This window comes from Epargyreus clarus, unplaced genomic scaffold (genome assembly GCF_041222505.1).
Source record: "Epargyreus clarus isolate Ecla_fem2 unplaced genomic scaffold, WU_Ecla_fem_2.2 ptg000012l, whole genome shotgun sequence".
In the NCBI taxonomy this organism is placed as follows: domain Eukaryota; kingdom Metazoa; phylum Arthropoda; class Insecta; order Lepidoptera; family Hesperiidae; genus Epargyreus; species Epargyreus clarus.
The window spans coordinates 349,716-375,699 of record NW_027332220.1 but is presented as its reverse complement, the minus strand read 5'-3'; the positions used below and the strand labels follow the sequence as shown (position 1 = coordinate 375,699).

Sequence of the window (25,984 nt, the reverse complement as noted above, 5' to 3'; positions counted from 1 at the left end):
AGATTACTATGCCCAATAGGTGAATGGCCCACTGACAACAGGATAGTCAGCAGTTCAGCACTTCGTGTGAAACTGTGATACAGGAAGAATGTAAACGATAAGAGATTGATAAATATAAATAAAGTACTGATAAGCCGCACACCGGTTGAGTCATCGGTACGATAAATCAAGTTAGTCAACCGGCACAATGTATAAAATGTATGCAGTGTGCCCTGAATAAACTGACCGTCCTGTACAAGTGATTATTTTATTTGTAAAATTATATTACAATTATGAAAAAAATCGGTAGTGAATTTACAGATGGCTCCTGATGAGAAAGGTATGTAAAACCTCATTATCATCCTGATACTAAGAAACCTTTCTTTAATATTCTAAAAAATCCCAGATCCCAGAGTCCTCTACATAGCACCAAACCAGTGGTGGGATTTTTTGTGTGAAAAAAAAACTATATTAGTTTGAAAAGATTCCCCTCAATTATACTAAAATAAATCTAGACTTTTTGTTATAGGTACATTTATATCTAAAGTTGGGGGGATTACGGTTTTTACGGCGCCAAGATTTGAATGCGGATCCGTATAGATTTCGATGAGACAAGACGAAAAGTAAGAATAAATTTTTTTGATATCTCGCTTAGTTTTCGAGATATCGATACTCAAAAATTATTCGAAAATTTCGATTTTTTGCGTTTTAAAAGTGAAATTGCCGAGGAACGGCGCGGCGGAAACGGGTGCGACTGGTATCTCCGGATAGGGGAGGACGTGCAGAATACGGTAGAAGAAAAATGAAGAGAATTCGTTAAGAAACGGCGGAGGAAAATTAGAAAAACCAAAAATTGATTTTTGAAAAACGGAGAAAATTATATTTAAAAATTTAGAAAACGGAGAGAAACGAAAGTAGTATGTGCGAAAAGGTATCGTTGAGACGAGTACGATGGTATAAAATAATTAGAAATCGGGCAAGGGACAACGAAGTTAGAGGTGATTGAAATTTGAGTTGGTATTGGTTAGGTTAGGTTAGGTTAGGTTTAGGTTAGGTTAGGTTTAGGTTAGGTCGTACAGACCCCTAGTGATGCTTGATGAGGCCGACAAACTTTTTGAGCGCATTGTTGCAGGTCGCCTCATCAAGCATCTAGGAGAGGTAGGTCCGAACCTATCCAGCAACCAGTTTGGTTTCCGAGGGGGTCGATCGACCATCGATGCTATTATGCATGTAAAGGCCCTCTCGGATGAGGCTGTGGCTCGACGGGGGGTGATGTTGGCTGTTTCGCTCGACATAGCAAACGCCTTCAACACCCTGCCGTGGGCCAGCATTAGAGAGGCACTAAAGTACCACAGGGTGCCTCTCTACCTCAGCCGGATCGTTGGAGCCTATCTCTCCGATAGGTACATAACGTACCCGGGGCACGGAGGACACACACTCAGTCGTCAGATGACGTGCGGTGTTCCACAGGGGTCGGTTCTTGGCCCGCTTCTGTGGAACATCGGATATGACTGGGTGCTGCGGGGTGATCTACCCCCGGGGGCTACCGTGACCTGTTACGCGGACGACACGCTGGTCACGGCCCGGGGGAATAACTACGACGAGGCTGCCCGTCTTGCCACTGAAGCGGTGACACTGGTGGTTGGCAGAATAGAGATGTTGGGACTCCGGCTGGCGAGCGCCAAAACCGAGGCCCTGTGTTTTCACGGGCCGAGGAGAGCGCCGCCGCCGGGGTCCCACATACTCATTGGTGGAACCCGCGTCGAGGTTGAGTCAAAAATGAGGTACCTGGGACTCATCCTCGACAGCCGCTGGAACTTCCGCGAGCACTTTACTCGCCTGGCTCCCCGGTTAATGGGCGCAGCAGCTGCGCTAAAGCGGCTGCTGCCCAATCTCGGGGGGCCGAGTGCGAGCAGCCGCCGCCTATACTTAGGAGTGGTGCGGTCCATGGCCCTATACGGGTCACCCGTATGGGCGGAGGCCCTGACAAGGCAGAACATCACTCTCCTAAAAAGACCGCAGAGGGTGATGGCCGTCGGGGTCATCCGTGGATACCGCACCATCTCCTTTGAAGCGGCGTGCTTATTGGCGGGGTGTCCCCCTTGGGATCTGGAGGCGGAAGTCTGTGCCGTAATGTATCGGTGGCGCACAGACCTTCGGCTCCGGCAGGAACGCCCCACGCCCAAGGAAGAAGAAGAGCGGAAGTTCCACGCTCTGCAGTCCATGACTGAAAAGTGGAAGGAAAGGCTGGCCGAACCCACGGCTGGCCTCAGGACTGTGGAGGCTGTCCGTCCGGTGTTAGAAGATTGGATGGACAGGCGGCATGGGTCACTGACCTTCCGGCTGGTGCAGGTGCTCTCGGGACATGGGTGTTTCGGGAAGTACCTGTGCCGCATAGCCGGAAGAGAGCCAACCACCCGATGCCACCATTGTAGCTGCGACGTGGACACGGCGCAGCACACATTGGAGGAATGTCCTGCATGGGCTAGGCAGCGCCGTGTACTCATCGCAGCAGTGGGGCCAGACCTCTCGCTCTCCGCCGTGGTAAAAGCAATGGTCGGGAGCGACAGGTCTTGGAAAGTGGTTAAATCCTTCTGCGAGGGAGTCATCTCGCAGAAGGAGGCTGCGGAGAGGGAGAGAGAGAAATCCTCAGACCTCCCTATCCGCAGCCGGAAAACCGGGCGTAGGAGAAGGGTTCCCCACGCCCATCTCCTACCCCCATAACGGAGGCTTTGGCGTAGGACACGGGGGCGTCCTACGTCAAAATAACATTAAGCCTCGAGGTGGCGCGCGCGGTGTTCCCGCACGCACCTCAAAGATGTCGGGATGGAGTAGCTCCAGCTCCATCCCACACAGAGATGGGCCCGGTTGTGGGCAGGCGCCGTCGGGACCGCGGACGAATGCTTTTAGCGTACCCGCAGTCCCGTCAATTGGCGTACAGAGGAACACCGTGGGGTTTTAGCCGGTAGGAGTCCGGCATATCCTCTCCGCTGCCCCCGCGGCTGAGAGGAACCCATGATGGGTTTCCCCACGAAAAAAAAAAAAAAAAAAAAGGTTTAGGTTAGGTTAGGTTAGGTTTTTTTTTTATTATTATTATTATTATCATAATAATAGTGATAATCATAATAAAGGATAAAATATATCTTCAAAAAAATTTTTCAATAAAATTACAACATTTTTAATAATGTATTTATTAATATATTGAAAACTAAGCAAGATATCGAAAAAAATTATTATATCACGGCGTGCGTAAATTGACGTTTTACGCACGCTTCGCGTGCGCAAAACCCCCATTTCCGACCCCGTAATATAAAATTTTATACAACACGCGGACGAAAAATGTTTTTCTGACTCGTGTGATTGCAGTCCTCGCCTGCGGCTCGGCCTGCAAACTCACACTTGTCAGAAAAAAATTTTTCGTCCTCGTATTGTAATGTACTATTCTTTGTTTTCGTTTTCTTTTCCAAAAATCTATCGAAATACATCATTAAAAGAATATATTTTTTTTAATTTTTCGATTTTTAAATATCGATATCTCGAAAACTAAGCGAGATATCAAAAAATTTTATTCTTACTTTTCGTCTTGTCTCGTCGAGATCTATAAGGATCCGCATTCAAATTTTGGCGCCGTAAGAATCGTAATCGTGCCTCTAAAGTTTAGTCTAGGTATATTTGTTTTTACCTCCAGCGGCTTAAGGGGGGAGTGGGGGAAGGGCGGAGGTTCGCCCCAGGTCCCCGATCCTGGCTCCAAACACAGTTGCTAAAAAAAGGTCAGCTGTATCGGTCATCGAAAGGTCATGAAAAAGGTCACCAATTCAAAGGCGAACTTTTTACACTGAGGGCCTCAATATTCCGCCCCGTGCCTCCAACGGCCTTAGTCTGCCACTGGTTTTTACTTTAACCTATTTCTTTTCTAATTTCCAGAAAGTCCTCCACCACCTGCATTGACAGAGCACCGAGTGGAACACTTCCAGCAACGCTACAGCTGGGACTGTGGGCTCTCTTGTGTCTTGATGCTGCTGTCTGCTAAACAAAGACAGGAGATGCTGGAGAACTTCCACCAGCTCTGCCAAGAGGAAGGGTTTGGTCAGTCCACTTGGACTATTGACCTTTGCTATTTGTTGAAAAGGTTTGATACCTATATACTTGTTGAAGCATTGTTGATGGTGTATGATGTGATAAGGGAGATAATCATACAAATTAGTCATCAGCAGTAGCAAGATCTCTGTTAAACTTCAATATCTTATTTTTTTGTAAAGTGACAATATTAATAAATATTGTAACATTTGTGGTCGTGCCTCAGTAAACTAAAATATTTCTGTCTGAATTTACTCTTGATTTGTTTGCAGATACAGCATAGCTCATACCATGTACACCATAAGGCGAGGGGTAAATCACCATAGAAAACATGGTTACTATAGCAAGATTATGGATCTGGTATGCACTTGAAACATTATGCACTGCAGCACCATGGTGGAATTGGTCAGGGCTCACAGTGGGATCAAATAGGTTACCATACTGAAATAATGCATGATTTGCTTATCAAGTTAATTTATTAATGCTTTCTTTGGTTGTTGTCTAACATGTGCCATATAATAACTGTTGTTTTTCCCGATAGCGGAAGATAAAGTTTTGCAGGCGTATGTATTGTGTGTATGCATGTCTCATTATTTAGCAAGCGCTACAGCCCAAACAGATCGGTTGCATTTGTAGCTTAACATACATTTGTTTAAACATAGTATGGCTGAATAAAACAGGGGTCAATTTTTCTGACAAAGTTAAAAGACAATTACAGGAAAAACTCACCAATCGATTTATCCCTACTTGCAGCACCTTTTAAATTTTAATTGCTGTTTACATATATTTCTTACATTATTGTAGAACTTGTTTTCCCTTTTCTATTAATTAGTTTTGATTATGCTGATTTTGAGTTTTTGATTATTTATTGTATGCTGATTGTGCAGGGGCACATTACTATAATTGCTGGGTTGGAAGAATTGAAATCCCTTGTTTTACTCTTTGTAGTATATGTACTTCTACTCTCGTGATGCACTGGCTCGACCACTCACTATGTGCGCAGGCGGCCGTCCATTCTCGCCCTTGGCTCTCGCGATACTGACGCCGCGCGCCCCGCCACACCGTGAGCACGAGACAATGTTTACAGCTGTGCTGTACTTTAGTTAATAGTCATGATACAAACACTACATCCCTTTCTTATCAAAATCTTTATTATTTATTTTTGCTGACATACTTCTAAATTATCAACCCTCTCAGAATGAGAAGGATCCGGCCACAGCCCACCGCGCCGGCCCAACGCACATGGGCACCTCGCACTCTTTTGAGAGATACGCACATAACCTCGAATACCAGAGGTGCGCGTCCGGGACGGGCCCAGAACGCCCGACCAAGAGGCCGTGCCTCTCAGCCTCTAGGCCATCAGCTATACTGAATACCCTATTCTTTACTCCTAATAATAATTATTAATTTAACAAAAAGGTAATAATTCAAAATCGAAGTAAGTTATTTACTCCCATTATTTTCAGGATTTTCAGTCTCATTTTCCTTACATCATTTTATTCTAATAACCTGTTCCTACTTATAATTTATATAAGCCTTTAGTTACCCATTCCATTTACTGAAGTTGCATGTATTTTGTATGGTAACCTTTTTAGCTTTAAATATGTTTATGAAGTCACTGTTAATTGCATAAAACAATTTATTACATATTAAATTTACATTGTTGGTATCATTATATTCAAAAGTATCTAGCTTTGCACACAACCACTCTTTAAACACGTTTAGACTCCTGTGTCTTATACAACGTTTCAAGATTAGTGTTTTCTCAATTTCTTTTCCAAAGGGAAATCTAGCTAGCAGACCACTGTGACCGGAACTTAAGTTATTTATAACAATTTCAAAATCACATGTCACTATTAAGTATTATTTTACTTTGGGTTAACTGTGTAACCATTACTGTGTAACTAGACATACTTCATTACTAATTCAAAGGACGAGAAATCAGCTAATGGTAGAAGATACATAACTTGATAATTCAATGCAAGACAATTCAATTAAACGTTCAATCAATATCATTGCGTTCCTTGGCTTCTACGCCACTTTTAAACAGGAATTGCCAACAATTTGGAAACCCGGAATGTGCAGAGCCACTTCACTTCTAGAAAGCCAGTGTTCAGTCAGTCAATGAACATCCACACTACATTCTTCCAAATTAATTCTACTTCTAGTGTTTTGCCAAGAAAACCTTGAATATTTTGATGTACAACATTTAGCACATGAGTAGGTTTTCTTGTTGTCCTGGCTGATAGTTTCTTTGCCAATAAAGATTTATTTATATAATTAATTACAATAGACCCAGTATGTATTGCCTTACAAAGCATCGATTAATCTTTTGTCTTTAAATGAAACAAACAAAGCATGATCCGTCTTAACAAACTTTTTACAAAATTTTATTGTGTCCAATATAGACATATTATTACAGTGACAGCAGTCATAATGCATTATTCAATTTAATTTATAATTGTGACTATTATATTGCATTGATAAACTTGTAGAATATGGAAATGCACATATAATTAATTTTCTCACATTCAATGTTTAAAATTTATACAGATAATCTCTCAATGCCTTTTTCATTATACATACAGTCTCCAACAAATACTATGAAAAGTAGTAGGATTATTATTATTACAGGCATACGCCAGCATTGTCCCAACCAGTTGGACAAATGTTACACCGGGAATACATTTTTTTAAGAACAGTGTCATCTAAATACCTGTGTAACAAGAAACTCATGCCTTTTCCAATACCATCAGAAAACATGATAATTCTATGCGGTGTGTAGGTTGTAACCTGTGATTAAGTAAGTAAAGAACCATTACAATTTAACTGACTCACTATGTTTGTAGGTAGCAATTTTCCACCTGGAGACTTATCTTTTTTACATTTAGATGGTTACATAAGGACATAACTGTTGACTTAGAATGGGCTTCAGTATGTTTACACAAATCCGGCACTTATTTGTTGATTGTACCTGATCTGAAATTTCTTTTTTGCAACAACTCATATTTAAGTTTAAAATTTAATACTAATCCTTCTATGTATGTTATTTCATGACTCTGGGCTATTTGTAGTTATTGACATTATTAATTAAATTTCCTTTTTCGTTTCATTAAGGATTTTATAGACTTGTTAACATTGGTGTACTTATAGATGTCTGTTTCTGTTTTTTTATCAAATGTTGTAAACAGAATAAATATTCTCTCACAAGAGTCGTAATTTCATTTTGAGCATGTTTTGCATTGTTTGTTTAACTTATCCAGTTCATGTTGTAATTCTAATACAAGTGAATTGTCGGTTGTTTTGGGCAAACTGAAAAACTTATTTAAGTCGATCCTAATAGCGTTGAGTTGAGTGATGTGTCATTAGATTAACCTTTGTGTTAATTACAAAGGTTTGATTCCGATTTTGATCAGGTTATTTCCTCCTAAAGGTTATATTTTCCATATTTATTTCTGTTTCACACAGATGATGCGAAGGTTAACGTAGCTCATAAATAAACTGAATACCGTTCTACACATGACAAAATTCAGTTTCAATTCACCTTCACATTACGTATTTTTTATTTAGTCCATTTTGTAATAAGTTTTAATGGTTTAGAGCACCTTTATTCCTACAACTACATACGGATTGCAATGTTGATATGTTTTTTTCTGCAAAATGTTGATTCGTATAGTCCATATTCCACACACTCAATATCGCCATTACCGAGATATAAGGTAATGTGAACATTTCATTTGCTTTAATATTCAGCAGGTATACATTTTAGTACTTCAAAACACATATTGTTAACATTTTCTAATCTATAATTTCTACAGAGCAGATGTTGACTACAACTGACAGCTGTCCTCACTTAATTACTTTCTAATATCATTTTAACAATGGTGATTGGAGAATATATTTATATATACCATTTCCAATTTAATGGACGTACATTTGTACCACATTTTTCCAATTTAATGGACGGTCATGTGAACCACAGTTTTCCAATTTAATGGACGGTCTTTTGAACCACAGTTTTCCAATTTAATGGACGGTATTTTGAACCACAGTTTTCCAATTTAATGGACGTACATTTGTACCACATTTTTCCAATTTAATGGACGGTCATGTGAACCACAGTTTTCCAATTTAATGGACGGTCTTTTGAACCACAGTTTTCCAATTTAATGGACGGTCTTTTGAACCACAGTTTTCCAATTTAATGGACGGTCTTTTGAACCACAGTTTTCCAATTTAATGGACGGTCTTTTGAACCACAGTTTTCCAATTTAATGGACGGTCTTTTGAACCACAGTTTTCCAATTTAATGGACGGTCATGTGAACCACAGTTTTCCAATTTAATGGAGGTACATTTGTACCACAGTTTTCCAATTTAATGGACGGTCATTTGAACCACAGTTTTCCAATTTAATGGACGGTCTTTTGAACCACAGTTTTCCAATTTAATGGACGGTCATGTGAACCACAGTTTTCCAATTTAATGGAGGTACATTTGTACCACAGTTTTCCAATTTAATGGACGGTCATTTGAACCACACTTTTCCAATTTAATAGACGTACATTTCTACCACAGTTTTCCAATTTAATGGACGGTCATGTAAACCACACTTTTCCAATTTAATGGAGGTTTTTATAGTAATCACCAATGGGAATAGGTATGTAACTTAAAATTTGTTGTTACTCAGATATTTGTCTTAAATATCTGCTGTACTGCAGAACAGAGGCAACACAATATTCACCATATCACTACGATTGTTTCCTTTTTTTTTTTTTTTTTTTTTTGTTTCTAACATTAAGGCAGACGGGCCCCCCGGTGGAAAACAGTCACTGTAGCCCATGCCCCGCCGGCCTGAAGGAGAGCAACCTTCGCACCCCTCTTGAAGAGCTCCATGTCACAACGCTCAAGAAATACCTCAGGTAGTTCATCCCACACTTCGCACGCACGCGGCAAAACGACCGTGCAACCTGAACTGTGGAGGACCGCATGGGTCCAATCGATATGGACGGAACCGCATCCTTCGGCGAGTGGTGCGATGCTAGGTGTAACCGCATTATATTATTGGCATTTCCATAATTTATTATTTTGTAGGATCCAACACACTTACCATACTACACACTTAGATAAGTATCTTAGATAAGTAAAATCTATAGGTTGATCACCCCAACAAGAAAGTGCAACCAGCCCTGAGAACCGAAATTGTTACCCAAACAAAATAACGCCACGCCTCCGTTGCAAAATATCCTCAAAATACCTGATCATTCACTCATTTGTTTGTTACATTAACCACGCATTATTAATTATTACTGTAAGATTACATTTACTATTATACCTTATTGCGCCAGTTCAACATTATAAAAATAAATAAAATTAAAATAGTTTAAAACTTTCACTCGAAAAATAGTTAACATATTTAATTGGCTTTCCGTATATTACATTGGCTGCAACGCCGCATTCGTGATTAAAAAAAAACAAAAGGTGATTATGGCGCGAAACGGCAGACGTCAAGGATGTCTTGAAATTAATTAAAAACAACTAGCCGGACTCAAATCCTTCATTGGAGATACTCCCAAAATTTAGTTATTTGTAAATTTCCTCCAAAAATGCTCACTTGTCAAGAATTCAAAAGTAAATGACAAAATCACCCTTTTGCGGCCTCATTCAATTTCGATGCGGCGAGACATCTTTCCATTTTAATTACCAAAACCGACACCTATAATATTATTTATTTAAGCTATTAGGCCATAATGCTTAATTAATAATTTTGCATTAATTTCAAATAACAAAGCGGAATAAAATACGTTAATATTAGTTCCAAAATCGATTATTAGTAACTGAAGTCTGAATCCTTTTAGTGAAACAAAATACACACACTGTACGATCGTATACCAAAATTACACTCGAAAGAAAACGGTTTGATAATTGACTTTACGTTGTCGTGTGCGAGTAGGTGCCAACTAATACCTTACACTTTACTAATAACTTTATACTTCGTTAACAGTGTAAACACTAAACTCGTGCGTTAATACCTACGAGTATTTCACTGAAATTGATAGTGCTGTTTTTGGACATCTTTGCCCCCTATTATGTTTTTTTTTTATTATTTTTATATTATTATCATTATTACTTCCCTTTATCCTCGTCGCCACTTGTAGTATATGTACTTCTACTCTCGTGATGCACTGGCTCGACCACTCACTATGTGCGCAGGCGGCCGTCCATTCTCGCCCTTGGCTCTCGCGATACTGACGCCGCGCGCCCCGCCACACCGTGAGCACGAGACAATGTTTACAGCTGTGCTGTACTTTAGTTAATAGTCATGATACAAACACTACACTCTTGTTCCATTTATTCCTTTGTTCCATAGGTCTATTGCCAGTACTGAATGAAAATTTGAAAATCTGGCCTATTTATATCCCCGACTCAAGTACCACAACTAGAAGCAGGTCTAGGCAGGAATATAGGCCTTTTGGCCAATTACAACCATTTCCCGTTATTCTATGTCTAAACCTGTACGGACCTGTACGAACCTGTTCAAACTGTGGCCTTGAATCGACGATTCACAATAATAATAATAATAATCTATTTAGTTTGTTTAGGAATTTACATATTTCTATTTAAACTTCTATTAAAACCTAAACTATTGCAAAACCTATTATAAATGACACCTATACCTATGCCCTATAAACTATTACGAAATATTTATTTTAATACATTTACAAAACTTAAACTATTATCTATTTTCCCTATTCTATTAAATCCTATTATATACTATTAACAATAAAACATAAGTAAAACACTATTCAAACATAATAAAAACATCAATAAATTACATTAAAACTATCAGCTGTTTACGTAACTGTAGTATATGTACTTCTACTCTCGTGATGCACTGGCTCGACCACTCACTATGTGCGCAGGCGGCCGTCCACTCTCGCCCTTGGCTCTCGCGATACTGACGCCGCGCGCCCCGCCATACCGTGAGCACGAGACAATGTTTACAGCTGTGCTGTACTTTAGTTAATAGTCATGATACAAACACTACATCCCTTTCTTATCAAAATCTTTATTATTTATTTTTGCTGACATACTTCTAAATTATCAACCCTCTCAGAATGAGAAGGATCCGGCCACAGCCCACCGCGCCGGCCCAACGCACATGGGCACCTCGCACTCTTTTGAGAGATACGCACATAACCTCGAATACCAGAGGTGCGCGCCCGGGACGGGCCCAGAACGCCCGACCAAGAGGCCGTGCCTCTCAGCCTCTAGGCCATCAGCTATACTGAATACCCTATTCTTTACTCCTAATAATAATTATTAATTTAACAAAAAGGTAATAATTCAAAATCGAAGTAAGTTATTTACTCCCATTATTTTCAGGATTTTCAGTCTCATTTTCCTTACATCATTTTATTCTAATAACCTGTTCCTACTTATAATTTATATAAGCCTTTAGTTACCCATTCCATTTACTGAAGTTGCATGTATTTTGTATGGTAACCTTTTTAGCTTTAAATATGTTTATGAAGTCACTGTTAATTGCATAAAACAATTTATTACATATTAAATTTACATTGTTGGTATCATTATATTCAAAAGTATCTAGCTTTGCACACAACCACTCTTTAAACACGTTTAGACTCCTGTGTCTTATACAACGTTTCAAGATTAGTGTTTTCTCAATTTCTTTTCCAAAGGGAAATCTAGCTAGCAGACCACTGTGACCGGAACTTAAGTTATTTATAACAATTTCAAAATCACATGTCACTATTAAGTATTATTTTACTTTGGGTTAACTGTGTAACCATTACTGTGTAACTAGACATACTTCATTACTAATTCAAAGGACGAGAAATCAGCTAATGGTAGAAGATACATAACTTGATAATTCAATGCAAGACAATTCAATTAAACGTTCAATCAATATCATTGCGTTCCTTGGCTTCTACGCCACTTTTAAACAGGAATTGCCAACAATTTGGAAACCCGGAATGTGCAGAGCCACTTCACTTCTAGAAAGCCAGTGTTCAGTCAGTCAATGAACATCCACACTACATTCTTCCAAATTAATTCTACTTCTAGTGTTTTGCCAAGAAAACCTTGAATATTTTGATGTACAACATTTAGCACATGAGTAGGTTTTCTTGTTGTCCTGGCTGATAGTTTCTTTGCCAATAAAGATTTATTTATATAATTAATTACAATAGACCCAGTATGTATTGCCTTACAAAGCATCGATTAATCTTTTGTCTTTAAATGAAACAAACAAAGCATGATCCGTCTTAACAAACTTTTTACAAAATTTTATTGTGTCCAATATAGACATATTATTACAGTGACATCAGTCATAATGCATTATTAAATTTAATTTATAATTGTGACTATTATATTGCATTGATAAACTTGTAGAATATGGAAATGCACATATAATTAATTTTCTCACATTCAATGTTTAAAATTTATACAGATAATCTCTCAATGCCTTTTTCATTATACATACAGTCTCCAACAAATACTATGAAAAGTAGTAGGATTATTATTATTACAGGCATACGCCAGCATTGTCCCAACCAGTTGGACAAATGTTACACCGGGAATACATTTTTTTAAGAACAGTGTCATCTAAATACCTGTATAACAAGAAACTCATGCCTTTTCCAATACCATCAGAAAACATGATAATTCTATGCGGTGTGTAGGTTGTAACCTGTGATTAAGTAAGTAAAGAACCATTACAATTTAACTGACTCACTATGTTTGTAGGTAGCAATTTTCCACCTGGAGACTTATCTTTTTTACATTTAGATGGTTACATAAGGACATAACTGTTGACTTAGAATGGGCTTCAGTATGTTTACACAAATCCGGCACTTATTTGTTGATTGTACCTGATCTGAAATTTCTTTTTTGCAACAACTCATATTTAAGTTTAAAATTTAATACTAATCCTTCTATGTATGTTATTTCATGACTCTGGGCTATTTGTAGTTATTGACATTATTAATTAAATTTCCTTTTTCGTTTCATTAAGGATTTTATAGACTTGTTAACATTGGTGTACTTATAGATGTCTGTTTCTGTTTTTTTATCAAATGTTGTAAACAGAATAAATATTCTCTCACAAGAGTCGTAATTTCATTTTGAGCATGTTTTGCATTGTTTGTTTAACTTATCCAGTTCATGTTGTAATTCTAATACAAGTGAATTGTCGGTTGTTTTGGGCAAACTGAAAAACTTATTTAAGTCGATCCTAATAGCGTTGAGTTGAGTGATGTGTCATTAGATTAACCTTTGTGTTAATTACAAAGGTTTGATTCCGATTTTGATCAGTTTATTTCCTCCTAAAGGTTATATTTTCCATATTTATTTCTGTTTCACACAGATGATGCGAAGGTTAGCGTAGCTCATAAATAAACTGAATACCGTTCTACACATGACAAAATTCAGTTTCAAATCACCTTCACATTACGTATTTTTTATTTAGTTCATTTTGTAATAAGTTTTAATGGTTTAGAGCACCTTTATTCCTACAACTACATACGGATTGCAATGTTGATATGTTTTTTTTCTGCAAAATGTTGATTCGTATAGTCCATATTCCACACACTCAATATCGCCATTACCGAGATATAAGGTAATGTGAACATTTCATTTGCTTTAATATTCAGCAGGTATACATTTTAGTACTTCAAAACACATATTGTTAACATTTTCTAATCTATAATTTCTACAGAGCAGATGTTGACTACAACTGACAGCTGTCCTCACTTAATTACTTTCTAATATCATTTTAACAATGGTGATTGGAGAATATATTTATATATACCATTTCCAATTTAATGGACGTACATTTGTACCACATTTTTCCAATTTAATGGACGGTCATGTGAACCACAGTTTTCCAATTTAATGGACGGTCTTTTGAACCACAGTTTTCCAATTTAATGGACGTACATTTGTACCACATTTTTCCAATTTAATGGACGGTCATGTGAACCACAGTTTTCCAATTTAATGGACGGTCTTTTGAACCACAGTTTTCCAATTTAATGGACGGTCTTTTGAACCACAGTTTTCCAATTTAATGGACGGTCTTTTGAACCACAGTTTTCCAATTTAATGGACGGTCTTTTGAACCACAGTTTTCCAATTTAATGGACGGTCATGTGAACCACAGTTTTCCAATTTAATGGAGGTACATTTGTACCACAGTTTTCCAATTTAATGGACGGTCATTTGAACCACACTTTTCCAATTTAATAGACGTACATTTCTACCACAGTTTTCCAATTTAATGGACGGTCATGTAAACCACACTTTTCCAATTTAATGGAGGTTTTTATAGTAATCACCAATGGGAATAGGTATGTAACTTAAAATTTGTTGTTACTCAGATATTTGTCTTAAATATCTGCTGTACTGCAGAACAGAGGCAACACAATATTCACCATATCACTACGATTGTTTCCTTTTTTTTTTTTTTTTTTTTTGTTTCTAACATTTAGGCAGACGGGCCCCCCCGGTGGAAAACAGTCACTGTAGCCCATGCCCCGCCGGCCTGAAGGAAAGCAACTTTCGCACCCCTCTTGAAGAGCTCCATGTCACAACGCTCAAGAAATACCTCAGGTAGTTCATCCCACACTTCGCACGCACGCGGCAAAACGACCGTGCAACCTGAACTGTGGAGGACCGCATGGGTCCAATCGATATGGACGGAACCGCATCCTTCGGCGAGTGGTGCGATGCTAGGTGTAACCGCATTATATTATTGGCATTTCCATAATTTATTATTTTGTAGGATCCAACACACTTACCATACTACACACTTAGATAAGTATCTTAGATAAGTAAAATCTATAGATTGATCACCCCAACAAGAAAGTGCAACCAGCCCTGAGAACCGAAATTGTTACCCAAACAAAATAACGCCACGCCTCCGTTGCAAAATATCCTCAAAATACCTGATCATTCACTCATTTGTTTGTTACATTAACCACGCATTATTAATTATTACTGTAAGATTACATTTACTATTATACCTTATTGCGCCAGTTCAACATTATAAAAATAAATAAAATTAAAATAGTTTAAAACTTTCACTCGAAAAATAGTTAACATATTTAATTGGCTTTCCGTATATTTCATTGGCTGCAACGCCGCATTCGTGATTAAAAAAAAACAAAAGGTGATTATGGCGCGAAACGGCAGACGTCAAGGATGTCTTGAAATTAATTAAAAACAACTAGCCGGACTCAAATCCTTCATTGGAGATACTCCCAAAATTTAGTTATTTGTAAATTTCCTCCAAAAATGCTCACTTGTCAAGAATTCAAAAGTAAATGACAAAATCACCCTTTTGCGGCCTCATTCAATTTCGATGCGGCGAGACATCTTTCCATTTTAATTACCAAAACCGACACCTATAATATTATTTATTTAAGCTATTAGGCCATAATGCTTAATTAATAATTTTGCATTAATTTCAAATAACAAAGCGGAATAAAATACGTTAATATAAGTTCCAAAATCGATTATTAGTAACTGAAGTCTGAATCCTTTTAGTGAAACAAAATACACACACTGTACGATCGTATACCAAAATTACACTCGAAAGAAAACGGTTTGATAATTGACTTTACGTTGTCGTGTGCGAGTAGGTGCCAACTAATACCTTACACTTTACTAATAACTTTATACTTCGTTAACAGTGTAAACACTAAACTCGTGCGTTAATACCTACGAGTATTTCACTGAAATTGATAGTGCTGTTTTTGGACATCTTTGCCCCCTATTATGTTTTTTTTTTATTATTTTTATATTATTATCATTATTACTTCCCTTTATCCTCGTCGCCACTTGTAGTATATGTACTTCTACTCTCGTGATGCACTGGCTCGACCACTCACTATGTGCGCAGGCGGCCGTCCACTCTCGCCCTTGGCTCTCGCGATACTGACGCCGCGCGCCCCGCCATACCGTGAGCACGAGACAATGTTTACAGCTGTGCTGTACTTTAGTTAATAGTCATGATACAAACACTACAGTAACTATGTCTTACTTGCTATGATCAGCTGATCGAGTTGGAGTCAGCTGTTTAGCGTCGGCCATTGAACTATACAATATTAATCAGCTGATCGTGTGTTACGAATAATGAAGTCTTTATTTATTACAACTTATGAACTATTATTAACTATAAATTAAGTAAACAATTTCAAACTTATAATTACGTCGAATCTTGAGTCAGCTGTTCGCGTCGTCCCGCACATTTCTCCCGCCGTGCAGCTGTGTTGCATCTTCTGTCGGTGCTGGGGCGACGTCTTCTATAGGCAGCACTACCAGCTTCCTCACTGGCCGGCGTAGAACTCCTCCCTTGGTTGCCACGTCGACTGTTCTTACTATGTTGTCTGGACCCGGAAATGTTGCGATGACCCGACCTCGAACCCATATGTTCCTAGGTAGGTTACTGTCCAATATTTGTACTAAGTCGCCGATCTTCACTGTTGCCCCTCTTCCGTGGGGCTCCCGCCGGTGTTGAAGCTCAGGAAGGTACTCTCGAAGCCATCTTGTCCAGAATATGTCGGTTAATCTCTGCGCGGCACGCCAGCTGTTTTTGCATATGGTGTCGCGGTCGTTGAACTCTCCCGGGGTCGATACTCTTCCGTTCCCGCCGAGTAGGAAATGGTTCGGTGTAAGCGCTTCTGGGTCCTCGGCGCTCACTGACACGTGGGTGAGAGGTCGGCTGTTCACTGTATATTCCACCTCTGCCAGGAGCGTCGTGAGGACTTCTTCTGCTGGATGTCGTTCGTGAAGCGTTGCTTGCAGTGCAGTTTTCACGGAGCGCACGAGCCTTTCCCACGCGCCTCCCATGAAGGGCGCGCCAGGTGGGATGAATCGCCACGAGATGATCTTCTTAGCAGCCTCCTCCGCTGTAGCTGCGTCGATCGCCTGCCGTAGTTCCTTGTCAGCGCCCCTCAGGTTGGTGCCGTTGTCCGACCATATTTGCGCCGGACGTCCACGGCGCGCCATCATCCGCCGGAGCGCCATCACCGCAGAGTCGGTGGTGAGCGATGCTGTAACTTCTAGATGAATAGCACGTGTGGTTAGACAGGTGAAGATAGCTACATACCTCTTCTGATTGGTACGCCCGACTGTTACTGTAAACGGCCCGAAGTAGTCGACTCCTGTGTATGTGAAAGGTCGCTTGTGATGTGCCAAGCGACACGATGGTAGGTCTCCGGTTCTCGGGTACGGCGGTGCTTGAGTTTTCATGCGGCATCTGAGACATTGTCGTATTATAGTGCGCGTCACCGGACGTAACCGTAGAACCCAATACCTTTGTCGACACTCGTTTACCGTGGCCTCGACTCCGCTGTGGTGCATCTGTCTATGGATGCTGTGTATCCATAGTTTGACTGTAGGATGGTCACCGTCCAACACCATGGGGTTCTTGACCTCATTTGTGACGGCTTCTATTGCTTCGATGCGGCTTCGGAGTCTCAGGGCACCATTTTCATACTTGACACTTAATCGATGTAATCGGCTATCTCTGTCTATAGGCTTCTGACGTTTCATGTTATTTATATCAACCTGAAATGAACTTTCTTGCGACGAACGCATTAATAACTCTTCTGCTTCTCGGAGGAGTTCTGCGGGCACGGAGATATAACACTTGGCTTGTTCTATTTTTCTATGCTTTACCTGTGGAGCCACCGGTGTCTTCTTTTGACGTCGCCAGTCGGGGTCCGCTTGAGCGTTTCGTCTAGTCCTCTTGTAATTGACCCGCTGTTTAGACGTCCTGCAAAGCTGTATAAACTGTAAAACCCTTGCTGTAGTGAAACGTAATCTATCCCAATTTGAAAATCTAGACACCTCCGGTAGACCTTCAGCCAGCTTCAGACCTCGTTCTGTTACTATGTTGTGTGTTCTTTCTTCACCTGTAGGTTCTGATGGATACGACGCAGAATTTTCTATTGGCCAGGTGCTCGAATCCTCGTGTAGGAAGTCCGGTCCCCTATACCACCTGTGGTTCTTATTGAACCCTATTGGGACATTTCTTGTGGCATCGTCCGCCACGTTGGACTTCGTTGGCACCCAGCGCCACTCACTTACCTTTGTACCTTCTTCTATAGCCGCTATGCGATGTGCCACATACGACTTGTAAGAGCGCGAACCAGCCTTGATCCATGAGAGTACTGTGCGGCTGTCCGTCCAGAACGTTCTTGAGTCCGGCTTTCGTTGATGTTCTTTAACGACGGCGTCGGCGAGGCGAGTTCCCATCACTGCAGCTTGTAACTCTAACCTAGGTATAGATGTTAACTTTAAAGGTGCCACCTTGGCCTTGGACATAATTAGTGATATACTGACGTCGCCGTTGGGTGCCGTTGCTCTCCAATACAATACCGCTGCGTAGGCTGACTCGCTGGCGTCGGTGAACACGTGGAGCTGAAGGGATGTAGCGTCGCTGTACTGTAGGTATCTTCTTGGTATTGCTATATTCGAGAGGCTTCTCAAATGTACCATCCAGTCGCGCCACTGTTCCGCTATGTGATCTTCTATTTTCTCGTCCCACGATGTCCCACGCCGCCAGAGTTCCTGTAAAATCTGCTTAGCTCTTATAGTAACTGGTGAAGCAAAGCCTAACGGATCAAAAAGCGACATAACTATACGTAGGGCTTCTCTCTTCGTCGGTGTTTTCCCATCTATAAGTTCACGAGGCACACGCGTTAAATTGAGGTTGAAGGTAAGTTCGTCTGTATCCGGTTTCCATACGATTCCTAACACACGTTCCAGCTGCTCTCCCGCCTTATAGAGTTCTATGTTCTGTGACGACTCCTGTTCCCCTAGTGCTCGTAGTAGCGCGGGCGTGTTGGACTTCCATTGTTTCAACTCGAAGCAAGCTCTTCTGTGTATGTCACGCACGCTTGAAGTGATGCGTATGGCTTCTTCGAGGCTTCTAAAGCTGTCCAGGTAGTCGTCAACGTAATGCTTCTCTATAATGGCGGAGGCTGCTTCTGGCTCGGTCTCTTCATACTTCTTAGCGTTCAAGTTCTTGACGAATATTGCTGTTGACGGCGAACTTGAAGCTCCGAAGATGAGTGATGTCATTCTATACTCCTCGGGTGGTTGATCGTCACGACGGTTCCCTCGCCACAGGTACCTAAGAGCGTCTCTGTCTTCTGTTCTCAACTTCACTTGCATGAACATTTCCTTAATGTCAGCTGTTACTGCAACCATATGCTGTCGGAACTTCATCACGACCCCTGGAAGTGATTGCAGTAGATCTGGACCTTTCAACAGCAAGTCGTTGAGTGCGACACCCTTATTCTTCGCTGCGGCGTCGTGTACCACTCGGAGTTTATCTGGCTTCATTGGGTTCACTACCGCGAAGTGCGGTAAATACCAAGTTCTATTGGGAGTCTTCGTCCTCGGTGCAGGCTCGGCGTATCCTTTCTTGATAAGCGCGTCCATCTGTTCTGTATACTTCTGTTTTAATTGAGAATTACGGTCAAGCTTCTTTTCTATGTGCATAAGACGTGTCAACGAGTTGTCGTAGTTGTTAGGCAACTCGACCTCTTCTCTTTTCCATAGTAGAGCGGTTTCGTATCTTCCTTCTTCTGTTTGGGTTGTATTTTTCTTTAAGATACGTAAGGCTTGCTCTTCAGGGTCCGACTGTGGCTTCTTAGGGTTGATGCATAGCGAGTCCATTGCGAAGTAATGCTTCATGAGATCTTCAAGCTTATCTTCCTGCGGCGCTTCTGTAATGTGTGACACGAAGTTAGCGGTACGTCCAATAATTCGGTTGTGGCTTCCGTGAAGTACCCACCCAAGTGGCGTGAGAGACGCTACCGGTTGGTTCTTCTTTCCCCTTCTCACTCTTGATGCTAGAAGGAGATGCCAGTTGTCTTGACCGATGAGTATGGTAGGCTTCGCATCTTCATAGGAAAGTACGTCGCTAAGATCTCGCAAGTGTTCACATTCTTCAATCTGTTGTCTTGCTATTTCCTGCGGCGACACGTGCAGGTTCTTGATAGTTCTCGCTTGAATGCTTGCTGTGTGATTGTTCAACCCGTTGAGTGTGATGCTAACTCTTCTTGACTTTGTTTCAGCTGTTTTCAACTCGTTGATTGCTTCTATACGTAGTGGGTCGATGGGTCCCTTTGCCCCTATTTCGTAGGCAAGGCTGTCGTCTATCAGCGTAACTGTAGACCCATCATCCAATAACGCGTAAGTGTTGACCGTATTCTTGGGACCTGTTGCCTGCACCGGGATTATTTTCAAAAAGGTTTGCTTCTTTGTAGGTCTGGCTGTAGTCCACGCGGAGTTGATGACCTCTGTTGACCTATCTTCTGTTTCTGCCTTTTCTGTTCTGTTGAAGTGTAGTAACCTGTTATGAAAATACTTACAACTATTAATACCACACGGCTTCGTTCGGCAGTTGTGAGTCTTGTTTCTGAAGCGTAGACACCGAAAGCATAGTCGTTTCTTCTTTGCTATATCCCATCTTGTGCTTTCGTTTGCTTCTTTAAACTGTTTGCAGTCCGTCGCGATGTGACCTGTTTCTTCACATACGGGGCATTTCTGTATAACTGTAGACTGCTTTTCTAATACTGTATGTGTCTTCTGAGGACGTCTATTACTATACATCGGCGGTGCCATCTGTTCGGGGAGTGCATAGGGTCCGCACAGCTCAGCTTCTCTCTTCATAAATTTTTCAAACTTCAATAAGTCAGGCTCTTCTTTCGGTTGTGTTGCAGCAAAGTCGTAATATCTGTAACGTAAAGTAGGAGTAAGCTTGTCCACCATTACCTTAGATACCTCCGGATTGTAGAGATAGTAGACGCATTTCAATGCCCGAAGTGTAGACACGGCGTTTGTAACCTTAGTAGAGAACACGCAAATATCCCTAGGCGACTCGCAGAGGCGCGGCAGTGTTCTCAATGTGTCTATTTCGGCCATTGCTATCATCTCCGATCTACCGAATCTCATTTCCAAGGTCTTCATAACATCGGATGGGTGCGCGTTGGTGATCAATAAGCTTTCAACTGCTTCCTTAGCTCTTCCTATTAGATGTCTTCTTAACCTATTAATATTTTCTACTATTGAAAAAGACTCTTCTGTTTCCATATATGCTGCTCTAAAAGGTAGCCAGTCCTGATAATTACCGTTAAAAGTCGGTAATTCAACAAACTTTGAGGACCGCTGGCTAGCTTTGATGGCCTGTGTTATCGCTGACGTAAGTTGAGAGAAGTCTGGCTGCGCGTGGACTCCCGCCGGTGCTTGAGCTCCCGCCGTTGTATGTACTCGCTGATCTGGTTGGGTATGGTGCGCTGTACTATTATTCTGTTGAACCGGCCTTGTCTCTTCCGTGATGGCTTCTATTTCTGTTTCTATTTCGCGGAGAGGTAGGTGCGGCTCGTCGGCTATGGCTAGCCTCGGTTGCGCTTGCTGTTCCAACCAGTCGTCGACCCTGGTGTCGGCTTCTGTTTTTGAGTACTCGGAGACGTCGTCATCGTCGTCTTCTGCTTCTATAACGGCGAGGCGTGCTGTTGCAAGTTCCACTTGCAGACGTATAAGTTCTTCTTTGGCCTTGGCTACCTTGTAAGCCTTTGACCTTGAACGCGTGGATCCGGCGCGTCGACTCGGAGCGCGCGAACCATGCTGACTATGTGCTTCTGAAGGCTTCTGTATTACTGTCGGTGAATCAGTACTGGCAGTGAGCTCGACGGGATTCTTGAAAATGGTCGCAGCCGGCCTGGCCATCGTGGTGCCAGTGGCCACTGACGCTACTGTACCCTTCGTCGTGACGGACGTGTCTGTAGCGGAGGTTCCCCCAGTAGTGTCGGTCGCGGTGGTTCCCGTGGCCGACGTTTCTGTTGTTGTGCCCGTAGCGGAGGTCCCAGTGGTCGCGTCAGACGAGGAGGGCTTCGTTTCCGTCGAGTCTCGGCGTTCTTTTCCCACGGAGCGTGTGATCGGCATTCTTCTTGCTAATACACAAAAATGACAATTGGAACGATAATATTACTTACTATTCTTCAATTTCTTCAATATTCGGCTTTCGAAGGACCATTAAATGTGCAGGGGCACATTACTATAATTGCTGGGTTGGAAGAATTGAAATCCCTTGTTTTACTCTTGTTCCATTTATTCCTTTGTTCCATAGGTCTATTGCCAGTACTGAATGAAAATTTGAAAATCTGGCCTATTTATATCCCCGACTCAAGTACCACAACTAGAAGCAGGTCTAGGCAGGAATATAGGCCTTTTGGCCAATTACAACCATTTCCCGTTATTCTATGTCTAAACCTGTACGGACCTGTACGAACCTGTTCAAACTGTGGCCTTGAATCGACGATTCACAATAATAATAATAATAATCTATTTAGTTTGTTTAGGAATTTACATATTTCTATTTAAACTTCTATTAAAACCTAAACTATTGCAAAACCTATTATAAATGACACCTATACCTATGCCCTATAAACTATTACGAAATATTTATTTTAATACATTTACAAAACTTAAACTATTATCTATTTTCCCTATTCTATTAAATCCTATTATATACTATTAACAATAAAACATAAGTAAAACACTATTCAAACATAATAAAAACATCAATAAATTACATTAAAACTATCAGCTGTTTACGTAACTATGTCTTACTTGCTATGATCAGCTGATCGAGTTGGAGTCAGCTGTTTAGCGTCGGCCATTGAACTATACAATATTAATCAGCTGATCGTGTGTTACGAATAATGAAGTCTTTATTTATTACAACTTATGAACTATTATTAACTATAAATTAAGTAAACAATTTCAAACTTATAATTACGTCGAATCTTGAGTCAGCTGTTCGCGTCGTCCCGCACACTGATTTTGATTTAGTTTATAAAATAATTTGTTTTATAAATAAGATTTTAATAAATATCGTATAAAAAATGTAATAATATATTGTTCCATTATTCCAGGATGCAGAAAGAGTACATAAAAGGTTCGCCCAAGCCAACCACGAAGGGATCAAAGTGATAGAATACCCAATAACTGATAAGGAAATACTTAACCATGTTGTGAATGTGGGTCCTGCTATCGTACTAGTAGACTCTGGACTGTTGACCTGTGAACTTTGCAAGCATAATAAATTAAAAGCTGAATTCAGGTATTTGTACCTAATTGTAATAAAATATAATACCATAATTAAGAAAATGGCTCTTTAGGACACAACACTTTTGCTTGACTATTTTATCTTTATTATTAAATCTATGCTCATGAGTGAGATACTTTTCATCAGTGAATCAGTCAATCTAAGATCATTAATGTAGTTCTATATGAAGTTGGTTATTTTGCTTCTCAGGATTATTGGTTGCTTCATATAGGTAACTGGCTCCTTCAACTCGTCAAATCAGAATACTGCTATTTAGGCAGAAATGACGGTATTGTTTTCAGAATCAAATCACAAAGTGTTTTTCCTTGCCAAAAGGTTGATGATTTTCCGCCTCACAATACCTGAAGTATAACTTTAAAAATAAAAATAATTATAGTTTAAGAACTAAAAACCACGCGAAAAACACACAAGAAAAATCGTCAATCCTGATTCCTGGTGATCCTGATGAGAAGAATGGGATAAAATTATTAAAATCGTGTTTTGTCATCGTTTCCTGAAAATTGTTTAAAATTTTAAATTAGTTGAACCGCTCAAAGTGGGTAAAAATCGAGTTCAAAGATTCCGTTACATACATACATACATACAGGTCAAGTTAAGAAAAGCGTGGTAAAAATATATTCAAGAAGGTGATAGAACCCTTTGTGCTTCAACTCCGGCGGCACCACCGCCACACCGATTTCTGCCTCATAACAGCAGTCTTAAACGCTGCTGTTCTGGTTTGAAGGGTGTGGGAAGGGAGACATACTTTTCCGAGGCGTTCCAGCTTAGTCCTCAGAACTGGCGGCGCATCTCTGGCCGAGCTCAGGTAGGGAAATCTAATCCTATCTAGGGTTGATTACATCATAATTGGCGGCAGTAGCCACTTACCATCAGGACTGCATGCTCGTCTGCTACTACTATATTATAAAAAAATATTCCAGGCGCGTGTTCGGCGGGGTGTACCGGGGCCACTACATCCTGGTGGTGGGGCGGCGCGCGGGGCGCTGGCTGTACCGCGACCCCGCGCGCCCGGGCCCGCTGTGTGCGGCGCGCCCCGTCTCACTTCGCGAGGCTCGCGTCGCGCCCGGCACCGATAGAGACGTCATCCTCGTTTACAATGATTATAGATGATGAACACAAAACATTTTTATTCAAGTATAGTCCGCGCCAAACTGCTTGTCCGCTCTGAAGTTGTTGCGAGCAGCTGTAGTCGTACAATTTACTATGGCGACGCGATTCATTTCTATAGTAAGAGCGGACTAGCATTTTTATACGAAATATACATTTGTTGTTTTACAAAAATAAAATAAATTTATATTAAAAAAAAAACAAAATTAGAAAAATCTTTCATTTCATATCCATATCTTGAAAGTGCAAAAAAAAATTGGTCATCAACCATCTTGGGGCGTCCACCATATTGGATTTAGATGATGTCACTAAATTAAACACCAAATATTAAGCACTAGGTACGCATTATATGCAGTAAATAACAGTTCGAAATTTGGTAGCAGAGGTTATGAATTTGCCAGTTATAGACTCAAGTACGCTGTGTTGAACAATTTAATAATTTTCGTAAGTAAATAATTATTGTAACACAAAAATAGTCTGCATGTCCTTGTTTGCTTACTACTAGACGAATGTTAAACGTGACGTCACTCGTAAGCTACTGCGTACCGCTGACATGACAAAAAAATAATGACATGTGAGATATTAATTTATACCTATGAAAAGTAAATTTTAATAAATTTCTGTCTAATAATTTATACTTTAATGACTGTTACGAAAACTAATGAGTAAAACAAATATGTAAAACGAAAAACTCGCAATATCATTGGTCGCTCTCCGCTATGAATAGTCTTATTTATAATGTTCTATTTTGATGCTGTCTTAGCACGCAGCACAGTCAAAACTTAAAAAATAACGAAGAAACAATAACTATGTACACTGATAATTTAGAACTAAAATTTGGTTAATTCGATAGACTGAATTGAAAACTCATACTAAGAGTACCTACTGCCATTAATGTTTACGCTTTTATCACTGAAAACCCTACAACAGTAGGTACCTATACCTAAATTATTAAAAAAATGTACATTGTTTTGAAATTATCACAAGAAATTCGTTTTTAGAAATCTGAAAGATCCTATCGCAATCACATATTTATCACAAAAAATACGAAAAGACCAGAATCCATGCCGGTGATGAGAAAAAATAAAACCAAGTATCCACCGAGGTCGGTTCTCATCAAAATATGTTTAAAATCAGGTTTCATTTGACGAGTTTAGACAAATAGACGCGAGTAGGTACAAGCAAAGGTATAGTAACCTGGTACAAGTATGTGAATAACCTACTCGGTAGTCACCTCGACGCTTGTTTGTTTTCCCATTGGTACATACGTAGCCTTATCCATATTTATTCCAAAAATATAAATAAAACACTTGACTCTAATTTTTGGTAATAAATAATTAATAAATCTCGGTACTTGATCGATTTTTCGGCGTAGTACGAGTCGTACCGAATAATAAATAATCGAGAGATTTCATTATGTTATTACATAGTTTACCTATACTCTTTGGTTATTGCTAACTCATCTCATCTTTACTTTGTCAATGGCTGTCTTTATGCGGGGAAGTACCTTTGTAAACGTAGTTGAATGTAGTTAGAATAATCTGACACGACCGTTAGGGCTGCGACATAAAGATTATTTTTCTTTGGTTTGCAGTTAACCACGGTATCGAGGTCAAACTTATGGCCTGCGATTCATTTTAATAAAATCAATTGA

The 25,984-nt window shown here is 40.2% G+C and overlaps 1 protein-coding gene across 1 annotated transcript; it reads left to right on the top strand.

The window, feature by feature from the left end:
• Nucleotides 1-43: 43 nt before the first annotated feature.
• On the top strand, nt 44-24,470 carry LOC140746010 (protein GUCD1). The gene is made up of 5 exons (XM_073077989.1): nt 44-319; nt 3,904-4,108; nt 4,329-4,416; nt 23,030-23,217; nt 24,144-24,470. Exons 1-5 carry the CDS (start codon nt 301-303, stop codon nt 24,331-24,333), a joined length of 690 nt encoding a protein of 229 aa, XP_072934090.1. The 5' UTR covers nt 44-300; the 3' UTR covers nt 24,334-24,470.
• Nucleotides 24,471-25,984: the final 1,514 nt, after the last annotated feature.